The sequence below is a fragment of the Diprion similis genome, chromosome 6, assembly GCF_021155765.1.
Source record: "Diprion similis isolate iyDipSimi1 chromosome 6, iyDipSimi1.1, whole genome shotgun sequence".
NCBI lineage: Eukaryota > Metazoa > Arthropoda > Insecta > Hymenoptera > Diprionidae > Diprion > Diprion similis.
Genome location: NC_060110.1, coordinates 19,827,516 through 19,839,949, shown reverse-complemented (window position 1 = coordinate 19,839,949; position 12,434 = coordinate 19,827,516). Strand labels below are relative to the sequence as shown.

General features: G+C 45.6%; 1 protein-coding gene across 2 annotated transcripts; it reads right to left on the bottom strand.

The window, feature by feature from the left end:
- Nucleotides 1-10,970: 10,970 nt before the first annotated feature.
- LOC124406617 (gram-negative bacteria-binding protein 3-like) lies at nt 10,971-11,843 on the bottom strand. Of its 2 annotated transcripts, none has more exons than XM_046882085.1 (2): nt 11,485-11,843; nt 10,971-11,282 (listed from the first exon to the last, which is right to left on the bottom strand). In XM_046882085.1, the coding sequence occupies exons 1-2, from the start codon at nt 11,673-11,675 to the stop codon at nt 11,033-11,035; spliced, it is 441 nt and encodes a 146-aa protein (XP_046738041.1). In that variant the 5' UTR covers nt 11,676-11,843; the 3' UTR covers nt 10,971-11,032. The 2 variants fall into 2 exon arrangements, with proteins under 2 accessions (XP_046738041.1, XP_046738040.1); XM_046882084.1 differs by having other exon boundaries at nt 10,972-11,286; nt 11,489-11,840.
- Between the last annotated feature and the right edge of the window lie 591 nt (nt 11,844-12,434).

The following is a 12,434-nucleotide window of genomic DNA, read 5'->3' as shown; positions in this document are numbered from 1 at the left end:
TACGACAATCAGCAAATTCGGACGGACGATCGAAGGCTCGAAACCTGATTACCTCGAAGAACCTTACCTGAAAGAACCAGTTCAAGAATCAATTTTCTCAAATACAGCTGTCAGTCAGCACCGACCTGTTTAAATGTAATTTCCATCCATCGATTGCACGTTGGATGCTATGAGGGGTATTTTTCTGCTTTTGCAATAGTCCCGTGAGAGCGTTGAATAAATTACGCATCGGACTCTTATCTTCGACCACTCGGTACTTAGAGCGTAAGAACTCTATCCGATAAAAAAAGTGCGGCTGTCATCGAGGTTCAATTTTGTGGACATCGACTGGCGTCGCTGGTAAATGGTAAATTCCGCTCGATTTATACCACCGCAAAAATAGCGGCGTTGAATTTTCTTCTACCGCACGGCTGTCGGGAGTCGAAAATTTGATTCGTAGCCGTCACCGCAAATGTCAGACAATTTGGATCGAACGATTGGATATAATTTTTGATTGGCAGTTGCAGAAAGGGATTCTATTTCGCGAAGTATAATCATAGAGCTCGATCTCAACTCAACGTTCGATTGTATAATTAATTCTATACTATTTATTATGAGCCTTTTTACGACTGCGGGAATAATCGAGCGGTAAAGTTTTTGCGATCGTTGTTTGCACGATGCCACGCGGAGATAAAATTGCGGAGAATTGCGCCGCGGCGCGTTATCTTATCGAAAGTCGAACACGAGGCGCTTTTATACCTACCAACTTCTTCGGGTCTAGGAGGTGTACAAGTTGTTTTCTTAGACTGCGATTAAAACGTCTGGCGAAACGACTTTGGAAAGAATAAGAGGGGACCGCCTGTGTGTTACGCCGTTTCGGAGCTCCGCGCAGTGCTGCAACGACATGGGTATAGAGGTTTAACAGGTATGGGTACCCACGTGCTTTAATGCCCTCTCGTAAAATATATTTAGCAATAAACTTGGCTTCGCAAAGTCTTCCAGGGTCGAACATCCTCCCCAATCAATAAAGGGGGATAACGGGAACACATGTGCTCGCTATCATAAATCCTTGTTTACTAATTATATGGTCTTCAGGGTGGTGCGTCCGACTTCCTAGATTCCGAAACAACTTGCGATATTAATTTTATACGTTTTTCGCAATATCAAGGCAAATAAATAAAAGTTCCCCGACCTGCCGCGGAGACAACTTCAATTTATTACGATCGAGGAATAGGAGTAATCTTCGAAGTATAAATAACCAACGGGGTGAAAGTACGCGTACCTAAATAGCGAAAGGCAATTTTAAAACTGCACATCGCGAAACCGTGGAACAGCAACGTTTCACCGTAAAATACGTACCTCTCAGCACGTTCCGAGTTTCCGTGTTCTTTGTTTTTTCCCCATTGGTTCTATTGTAGCAAAGCCAAGCAAGCATCGATTTGAACTTCAAACTACCTACTGAACGTCAATTTACAACCCTCAAGTTGGTGCAAACAGAGCCTCATTCAAGCAGGTACGTATATATGTATATACCGCCGCTGTGTAGAATCGAGAAGCGCACTCAGGCAAATGAATATCCAACAATGTGCAACTATAGGAAGTCTCAAACTTGCGCCTGCAGATCTTTAGCACATTAGAATTCATGCGGCTCATTCTCGGTCGGTGTACTAATCTCTGTGCGTTCGCCATTTCGATGCGATCGATCTGTACTAAAGGACGCAGATAATTCGATGGCTGCGATCTATATTATGCGGTGGTAAGACGAGTCAATTTCAAACATAGTTTCTGTTTCTTAGTTCCAACCCTGGTGCAGTTTTCATTGCGTTATTTACGCATCAATCTTACTCACAGACTAATATAGAGTTCCGCATCTCAAAGTTCAAACTACGAGTTATTAAACTGATCTACGATCGTGATGGATTGCAGATTCTGCTGGTTATATCAGCTGCAGCTCGCCTCTGCAGGTGGTACCGTTCAGATAGTTAAGTAAGTTTCCAGATCAACAATTTTTGTTCAATTCTTAGTTCAGCAGATTAAGATGAAATATTCTTTGAATTGGGATTGTCGATAATTTGGTTTTATTTTGAGCCCCATGCATATGACTTTTTAAAATATCAGGAGAACATGAAAGATATTTGACAGCCGGAGCGAGTTACTGAGATATACTGAATATTACTAAAAACATACTAATTAACGTTCAACTCAGTCTATTCATCGCAGAGTTATATCATCAAGCAGAGGAAAATTTGTTGTGTGCGTTCACATTTTGTAACATTGTTAACTAAAATTTCGTCTGCAAACTCGGCTAATAATATTACCGCGAGCAGCATCCAAAGCAAAAGTGTAACTCCGGGCTGAGCTGATGAATAGTGTAGGTACTATACGAAATTGCGCATACTCAGTCCAGGATCCATTGAAACAGCTTTGAAGTTTACAATATTATATAAATAAAGCCTACGGCAGTGCTGTAATATGCACACGGAGGGAAAAAATAGAACAGATTTTTCTCAAAACCACAGGAAAAGAGAGACACAAAGGTTTTTGGTGAGAAATATGACTGTCGACTGTATTTTTTTACTACAAACGTAGCAGATTTTAGTCCGAATACAGTAGTTTTCACTGTTCTTGTTCAGTAAGTTGTGCATTTTAGAAAGTATATTTTATACTTGGGGTTTGGGGTTTGGGGAGAATCTAAAATCTGCTCTTTCATTCTCTTCGTGCATATGATATACCGTGTGTAATGTTTGGACAAGAACATAGTGATCGTCGAATGAAGAGTCGAAGGGGCAAAACAGGAGCAAAGCGTCGCCGAGGGAATGAAAATAACGTGAAAATCCTTCGTGTTCCCGGTATTATTCCATGGTTTAGTGACTCTCGAAAGAGGAGAGAGAGAAGGAAAGAAAGCTAGCTTTGCGGGCATTAGACGTATTTCCCAGGTGGCCCGAGCACCGTCGAGTCGCGACGGTGACGCCGACGGCGGCCGTCTCTCCGACGACAGAGACGGATGACGTCAGGCATCGCGAGATTAAACGCAGTCACGCGCCCGTCTGCGTTCTCTCTTACCTCTTTGTCGTATTTACCATACACAGGTGTAGCACACTTTCCAGTCTCTGTGTGAGATAAAAGACGAGCCGGGGTGGTTCAACCCTCCAACCGCTGCGGAATCCGCCCTCGATCTAGCTCCAAAATTAAAACGAGGAAAATTACACGGCTAGAGGGTGATTTTCGTTCGATAATTGGAGGACAAAAGGGGAAGTGACAACGTTAAATAAGTCAAAGGAGGTCCTCCTCGTTTTGGGATTCAAGCCCGGACAATGCCGCCGGGTATCAAGCCCAGTTTGGTACTCAGGTTGAACCGCGTCCTTCGACTTTAATCAAACACTCTTTAATGACACGGGCCGCAAGGGAGAAAAGTCCGCCCGACGAATCGGAAGATACTTCAGGAGTAATTGGCGCTCTAATTGGCCGATGAACCATCCCGGGAATCTTATCGTTCTGGAGAATTTTACACAGTGGTAAAATTCCCGCGTTCCGTTCATCCCCGTTTTAATATTCCCGAAAGAAGGAAAGGAATATAGATACAGCAAAGGAAACACGCCGTTATTGGCATACATCTCGGTATGTATTATTTTCCCTTTGAATTCAAACAGAAACGATCGCCTTTGATTAACTCGATATCTGATCAGAAACTCGGCCGTCAGCGTCACGTCAGCGATGTTGAAAAATGAAGGAAAAAATGGTAAAACCGCGTGCAGAGTGGACGATATTGTGCGTCGTGTAGATCTATACAAAAACGCCCCTCGAGGGGATTCGTTTAAATCGTAAAAGGATTACTGTCACCGATAATTTCTGGCATGGATTAATACGTTTCCTCTGTCGTTCGGTAAATCGCTGACTTTTTCAACCCCCGGTCTTTTCTGGCCCCAGGAAATTTCCGTTCCGGGGGTCGCAGATATCCTCGCACCCCTGGAGGTTCGATCGCGCGCGTTGGGGAGCCGCATCATTTCGCGCTCGCTTTAACTTCGCTGATTGAATCATGAATGTGGTTTGCCCTCTCAGCGTGAACCTGGGCTATGGTTGCCCGCAGGAAAACCATTCGTTATATAACTACCATCGAGTGCTCGCCGCTCGCTATTCACTACGTGCCGTGCAACCGGCATGTACCGCGAGTCCGAGGGGGAAACACGCATCCTGTTCACCCGACTGACTCGCTTTTCAATACTAATTTTCCATGCTCGCCATCTCCGTCGGCGCCCTTCGTCTATGGAGGGTATAGCAAAAGGGTCGCGCGCTTTCGACGCCGTTAATTATTCCAGAATTCAGTGGCGTGCTGCAGCCACTGGCCACTCAGCGACATCGTAATTATCCTTGGAGGAAGCAGGTATCTTCTCTTTGTTTCATACTTCATATTTGCGGACTTGATTTATATTCCTGGTCCGATTTTCTCAGCATCAGGTACGCCGCTTTGGTGGCTCCTTCATATTTTTCAATTCCTCGGGAAATATCTTAGCGGAGTGCTGTATAGTATAGTATAGTATATAGTATAGTAAACGTATATTTCTCGGGCTCTTTTCAAATACTCCGTGAAAGGAAACTCGGGGAAAATATTCGCCATTAGTATGCCGGGCTGCATATCCAGCCAACTCGTGGGTAAGTACTCGCTACCCATTTGTTGGCTTTCCAGTTACCAATCGATTGTCTACTATACCCCTCAGTCCCTCTCCGGCTATACTTACGCTTTGTCATTTACTTCTCAACACACAAAACGCAGTCTCTTCGCTTCGATTTCAATTTCCATTTGTGTGGCGTTAAGTCGATTGATCGACGACGTGTAATCCCTATAGTACGTTATGAGAAAGCACATTATGGCCATTATTTTCGCCGAATGAGTGGGTAAGTGATATCCAAGCTCCAAGGTGCTGCTTTTTCTTACCTGCCTTGCTCGGCTTAAAGTTACAAAGACGTCAACATAATTATTTCAAGATGAAAGTGTGCAACGATTAAACTTGGGGGAAGCTTGAGTCTCAATTAAAATGTAAATCCGGTGGCAACAGGTGCCCAGTGTTGGCTGAGTGACGAGCTGATGTTCATAATTATTATTGACTAAATAGAATTTTCAGTTTACTGTGTATAAATTGAGAGCTGGGTCAACGTTGACCTCGATCAGCTACTGCAAGTCACCGATACCATTGAGACGGTGACGCTCAATCTCATTGACATTGGATATTCACGGGTACAGGTTGGAACAATGACGTGATTACCAAATTTTAGTTCAAAGGTATTTTTCTGCTATGGAAGTAAAATCGATCAACGATAATGCCGGCAGCTCCGGGTAAAAACACGTTGAAGACTTCGAATTGGATGGACTTGGCTTGATGTTGGAGATGAACTGCTTTGGGTGATTCGAGATGCTGATAAACAACATAAAGTTTCGGATCTCCGAGCCCCGTCTCGAACCTTGTGTATAATGACTTAAGCGTGTTGAATAATTGACGATGAGCTGTGCCGAAAACTTTTCGGGTAGGTTTGCCGTCAGTGGAAGAGTTACGTCGCTGGCGTGTAACGCTCCTAAATTCCGTCACGTGCAGTTGGAACTCGTCAACTCAAAGACTTCCAAGCTTGTGGATATACTGAATAAATAACAATGTAACATTTTGTACTCTAACGCTCGACTACGACGATCGACGTTTTCTGCTCTTGACAGGCACCGGCGTCTTGTCAGTAGAAAACAGAAACAGATACGGAGAACAAAGGGATAGCAGGAAGAAGAAAGGGCCCGATCTCTTGCCGAGAAATAAGAACTTTGACGGCCGAATAAGGTGTCAGATACAACGACAGATAAAAGGCGAATCAATTTCATTCGAAGATGTCATTCATATTATATTCCAATTCGGGAAGGAGCAAACAATCTCGCTTGGTGAGATGTGCGACTTGCTTTTATGGGGCGTATAATGGTGTTTCAAAAAGACGGGCAAGAAATTTTTGCAGTCGCAGAAGTTGATAATTCACGCATAATTTTGGTTAACTCGGTTAGCTTCCACGACGTTCGTTATCGAGGGTTCCAAGTTCAGGAGGCAGGGAGAGCCTGTCATGTTCGATCGATTGGATTAAATCACGACTCACCGCTGACACTAACGGCATTTGTTGGCAGAACGCACGTGGAGAATGCACAATTGGGTCAGCCAGAGAATAGTCCGCTATACTCGAAAGAGGGAAATTGTTGTAATCAAACTTTGCCGCAGTGGAACTGCATCGCGAACGAGGTTCGTTCTGAATGTACACATTCACCTTTCTGCATCGGACTTGTCGATAGTTATCCCTGTTCGTCGAAGTCTATTCATCCAATGTTTATAAATTCAAGGGAACTTTGAGCTACAATCTCTAAATTCCAAGCTCACCTGAACGAGGTTTAGAATTAACGATTAGCTTCCTGAGCTGGCGGCTGGGAGTTCGTTAAAGGTCACGAGTCGAAACGAACTTCCCGGAAGTGACTGTTTATTCAAAAGTTGCTCTTCCACAGGCTTCGCAGAAGGAAAAGGTAACTCGCGTTGGGTCCAAGCTGGAAGCAGGAATGCTCGGATGGACCAACGACAACCGAGACCGAGGGTGAAAGACACTTTTGGTTACGGCGAGAGCTGTTACGTCGAATATCAAAGTTATAGATGGTCAAGAAGGAGCGTCCTAGTCTAAGTTTTCTACTTCGTTCGACTCGGTGCGCAATTTTCTTCCTAACTTCGGTTCACCAAGTCCTCATCGAGGCATTGAAGTACTCAACTGTGAGTATGCCCATATCCTGATAATTTCAGAAGAGTTGCTTCCTTTTCGGAGTTTTCAGATACCGTTGACTTGCACAGGTAATGCATGATAGTGATCAATGAACGTTTCGCGAATGACTTTGATCCTAGATGAAGGGGTTTCCTGGATCATTGAAGGCTCATTTTATGTGGACATGAAAGCGGAAGTGGCCCATCTGAAAAGGAGGCCTGGACGAAAGAGGACCAATCCCCTTGTGTATATAGACACACCGGGATGAGTCAAGAGCTTAATATGACAGGGAAAGGACGAAAGTGGATGGGTGGGGTTCTTCTCATATCCCCGAATGATGTACTACTAACTCAGTTTGGTCCCAACTTATGAGATGAGATGTTGCGTCGCAAAATCCTCGCTAGGCTTTAAGAGGTTATTTACAGCTACGCATCTGGTTCTCAAATATTTTCTGCGAACTTTCACCGAGTCCTTTAGTTTTCCATCCGTATTTTCTATGGCCAACCTTTCAACTACCTAGCTGCATATTTTTCCCACCACATCGACATTCTACAATGTATAATCCGGACGGTTTCACACCGTGAATTATTCTCAACAAATTTGAATCTATACTCGTATAACAATTCATCAATGAAAACTTCTAGTTAACAATAAATCACGTTTATTGTTATATTAATTATGATCAACTTCCATTCAAACCTGCATACCTGTAATTCTCTAATCGGTATATCACGGGGAGTGAACGTGATATCCGAAGCTCACAGCACAGAAGGGTAGGTAAATATGGACATGAGAAAATGAGGTTTTTTTATCATCATTTTTTTGTTGCGAAAGTTGATGGCTGGGATTCGAGATGAAATCTTTTCAGCTCGGGAGGCGAATGATGCGCGTGGGTTGAGTCGCGGGCCATGAAATACGTCTCGAATCCTCACAGCGCAGCCTATCATCGGTGCAAGAGCCGAACCGCAAAAGTGGAACGGGAGACGAACCGGTAAACCGTCGCACGAACCATGACTACATATCGTCTTCCGCTAGGTCTGTCCTCTTCCGCCTTATTCCCCGTGTCTCTTCATACTATAGGTATACACCCGCGCGTGGCTCCGCCCCAAACTTGAATCCAATTTTCCACATCACATCCCGCAAAAGTTACTCCTCCTTGCCGGGAGGCAAGCTGAACATTTTTATCTTTTCTTTGCCGGGGTAAAACAATTTCGGAACATATTGTTCACTCGCTACTTCTTCTCTACACTTGCTCGATGTAATATCACATGTACTTGCGCCCACCTTCTACGCCTTGTTCCCCGACCTTCGCTGCGTTTCTACACTCTCCGGCTCTCCCTGCAGTCTTTGCACTTTTATCCACCTCCAGATCCTTTTCACCTCACTTTCTATGCCGCCTCTCGGAAATAAGAGGGACCTTGGAATCCAATCCTTCAACTTTTAGGACTCACTCTATCAAGATCAGAGGACGAAACTCCACTCCCAAAAAAAGACCCTGTCAGCTTTCGATTTCCTCTTTTATTCCATCCTTCACGAGTAATTGTTCTTGTATACTCATAATCCACGAATGCCTTTCGCCCGCTCGACTATAACTCGAACTTTCAAAGATCTGTGAATGTCAGTGATCACGTCACTCCTCCATCTCTGCACGTTACTCCAGCGTCGGACAAGTAACGTGTTGTTGTAGAGATGGGTAGAGGGTCATAGAGAGAGGCCCAACGGGGTGGGGGGATGAAAGCTTTTGGCTTGAGTTTGGCTCGTGGCTCGCGTGGAGTGAGCTAGGTTGGAATTCAAGGGGTTCTCGACGCGTGGCAGCGGAAGGGTGTCGGAAGGACGGTGGCGGCACGAAGGGTTGCTCAGGGATAATTAGCTCGTTAGTGGTGCTTTGACGCGGCGCTTTAGCCAGTCCACGAGTCGGTCAAATGACAAGGACGAGAGCACAATGCCGGGCTGGTGAATGGCCGATATAATAAAAAGGCTGTACAGGGTGGTGCGAGACGCGGTCATTTTTGATTTCCCGTTGTGTGCAAGCTCGAAGAGTCCCAACGAATTCGCCCTCTTCCAAACTGGGATGCGCAAATCCTTCAATGACAAACTGCGCTACGAAGGCAGGTTACGCGTGTACCTGAAACGTGCAAGCAGCATGCCGGACGGGGTTAACAAGCGGAACCGGGGTCATTTGTCCCGATGAGAAATGGGGCTGAGTCATTCAACCGAGCCACGCAAGACGCTTCTGTCACCCAACGACGAGGACGGGGCCAGTGCACTTTGGCCCGTGTCGTGCACGCGTCCCGCGAAGCTTTGCAATATCGTCTTCGCCCTAAGCCACGAAAGCCAAATAAATGACCGTCGTTGTCTCGCGGTTTCATCCTGCGGGGATTCCCGTGACACCTCATTGTCTCCATCCACCAATTTCTTAATATTGCATTTGAAAAAACAGTAGAACGATCAGTCTTGTACCCCGGTGGAAGCTGGGGTGTAAAAAGCTAGCTCGGTTGCTCAGCGAGCTTCCGCTGAAATTGAAAGACCGATGAAAATGACGGGGGTTTCGTGACACGGAATTCCAAAAATGGAACAAAACCCGCCATATACGAATTAAACCTGCACCACACTTCTGCCAAGGTGTTCCAAAACCCGGAATTCCCAGAGTGTAGAAGAGGTCGGATCTTCGTGGGCCGCATTCCTGAAGACAGCCACGCGTCTACCTCGGGGGGAATCTTCGCCGGGAGGCGAGATCTCGGTGAGGGTGGAATCGGGATGGAAGGGAAGGTACGCGAGAAGAAGCCTGCACATGGTTCTCCTTCAGCATACGCGGAGCAAGGAAGATTACCCGGTGACGTGGGCAAATATTGGCTCTTATTCGAGTCAGTTATACAACGGTTAAATACGTGCGGGTTTCCGGGGGCGGCGGCGCCGCACTGCGGTTATATGTAATCGAAAGGTATTCGTGCCACCCCCGAGCTACGTGCGGAAGATGGTCGACTAGCACGGAGTGGAAGATGACGGTTGAAGGGGGGGGGGGGGGAGGGGGGGGGGGATTATGTGCATGGTGCTGGTAGAGCTGAGTTATTTTTCCACAAAACGCGAGCCTCTTCCGTTGTGCAGGTAGACGTGGACAAATTGAAGCGGAAACGGATGCCGAAGGTCGATCAGTGACGTCGGTTTTTTGCTCCTTCTGTTCCTCGCTCCTCGCGTTCCTCCATGCATTTGTCGTTCACGGGCGTCTCGCCTTGTCGAATTTAACGAAACGAGCTGCTGCTGCTGCTGTTGCTGCCGCTGTTGCATCGGGGCCGAGCACTCCTCGACGCGATCCTTGTTTATGCGAAATTGCTGCGCAATGCAGAGGCGGAGACGAAGTCTGCATGGATCGGACCGAGAGGTGGAAGAGCCGGGCTGTTTATGGTGGTGTGCAAATTGAATTCCGATTCAGTCTCCTTCTTGTTGTCGCACCTCGTCGATCATTGATTAAAATCCTCTCAGAACGAGCTCTGTTGTACCGAACACCGAATGATACATAGCCTACCTGAGAATCGGGAAATTGGACGGTCCATCACCTGCCCGACGTTGATTGGCCCTCGGGCCCCGTTGTTGCCTGTTGGCTGAACGTTCAGTCGTCGGAGGAAGAGAGTCGCATGCGACTTGCAGTTTAATTCCACTTAACGTTATGAGAAAGTCTCGGGACAGTATTAATTCGATACGGTATTCTGTTTTATGCTGACTCCGAGGGAAAGAGGAACGAGAGACAGCGAGAGAGAGAGCGTGATAGAGAGAAAGAGAGAGAGAGAGAGTGACTGAGGTTCCTTTGGGCGCGTGCGTCAAAGTTCGTACCTTTCATCTCCGCTTCAATATTTCCCAGCCCAACTCAAAAAGCTCAAAGCTAAGACAGAGTGAGTGAGCAGTAGACACTCCAAACCCCTCATCAGCTGAACGAGAGAGGAGTTGGCGTATCGCAACTCCGAAGACACAGTCAAGTATTTCCTACCAATATGCCTAATTGAGTTACGGGCTTTCATCCCCATGGCGACCTGTAGTATTACGACGTATTCACGTAAGTATTCTCTGGTTATCAAATCCACGTGGATGGTTAGAGAAGAGAACGAATTTACAACGTTAGGCAAGATGTACGAATTTTCATATCATTCAATGTCGAAAATGCCATATCTATTAATGTTGAAATTATTTTATTCCTTTGAGCCGTAAAAAAAGATTACACATTCAAGGAGTAATTAAGGGAATCAATAATGTGCAGTAATAATTGTTCGTAACTTCAGATCACAATCGATGATTCTTACGGAGAAAAAGTGAATACATCTTCATCTTCTGACTGAGGTTTGTCATCGTTTGAGTCACCATCATTCTCAGGAGTCTCCTCGGGCACGTGAAATTCTTGAAATAGTTTCTCGTATCCGACTCCATTGACACGCACGTGGGTCCAGAAGTACAGAGTGTCTCCTGGATTCAGCGAGGCCGTCGGATTAGTGTAGGTCCATCGTCCGTTTTTTTTTGTAGTGATGTCCACGGAGTACGTCCCGGCTTCGTTGCCTAGTCAAAATACATACTTCATTAGCGGAAATTGTTCGCTGGTAAAGAATGTCCACGCTTTAGTGCTCGTCCGTTTAAAATCCACCTCAATCGGAAGGTGGAAGGTAAGATATTCTGCAGAATAGTCCAACTCACTGACTCAGCGATTCTAATTCTGAATTAATACGTAACTCTGTTCTAGACTAGACGTCGTGTTACTTACCAACCATTTTCTCGTTGATGTTGCCGTGGAAAGCAAACAGCTCAACGCCAGGCGAGTCAGGAATTGATACGCGAAATCCGTAAGGCTTCAATACTTCAATAAGAGGCGTGGGCGTATCGTAACTGTCAACGTTTACGATAATGCTCGTGACCAATACCGCCATAAGGGCAAACCTTTTCCTCCCCATGATGATCGGCTGGATCGTCAAACCGCGATGATAAACAGCAGGAATCGAGAGACAAGCACTGGCTGATTCGCAGTCCGTCGAGCAGAGCGTGGATAACTGATCCCTGGTTCACAGATCACCGCAACTTGTCAGTTCGCCGCTTTTAATTATCGCTTCTGCCATCTCTCACGCAACAGAGACGTTATCAATTCGTGAAACCGGATTATTAATCTTCTCCGTTTACCAGTCAACCGTCTATGGACGATACTTCTGAAGCCGAAGGTCAAGTCGCCTGATATGAATTTCTGACGAGGCTCGTTAAGCGAGTTGGCAGATAATGTGCTGCTTCTTGACTTGCGATCAAACATATCTTGAGGCGAGAATCAATCTCTATTCGAGAATCAGGTTTCACAGTGATTTTCCAATAGAGATATAATCAAGTTCATTGGGAATGCAAATTGTCTATGAATATTTATTAATTATTTTTTCGACTCGCATTACTTCGAAAGCGGTCAAGGTTGGAAGTTAGCACAGGAGTTAGAAATGTTTGTGACTTTTGACCGCGGTGAATGAGATTAGACCAAAAGACAGATAGGAACAACGCACTCGAAAATTCTGGATAACAATCCAGCAGTGAAGTGGCGCAGTCGACGTAAAAGACTTGATGTAATCTTTTGATTACTTGATGATATCTTTGTCGAGTTTTGGTAACCCGGCTTAAATGAACGATATTGCAATTCGTGGAACTACAGTGAAAACGATGAGCAGGAATCAAGTCAA

Coding starts and splice junctions, on each gene's coding strand:
- LOC124406617 (XM_046882085.1), bottom strand. CDS start 11,675: ATGGGGAGGAAAAGGTTTGCCCTTATGGCGGTATTGGTCACGAGCATT. Junction 11,283..11,484: donor AACGAGAAAATGGTTGGTAA/GTAACACGACGT, acceptor TTGACTAGGCAA/CGAAGCCGGGACGTACTCCG.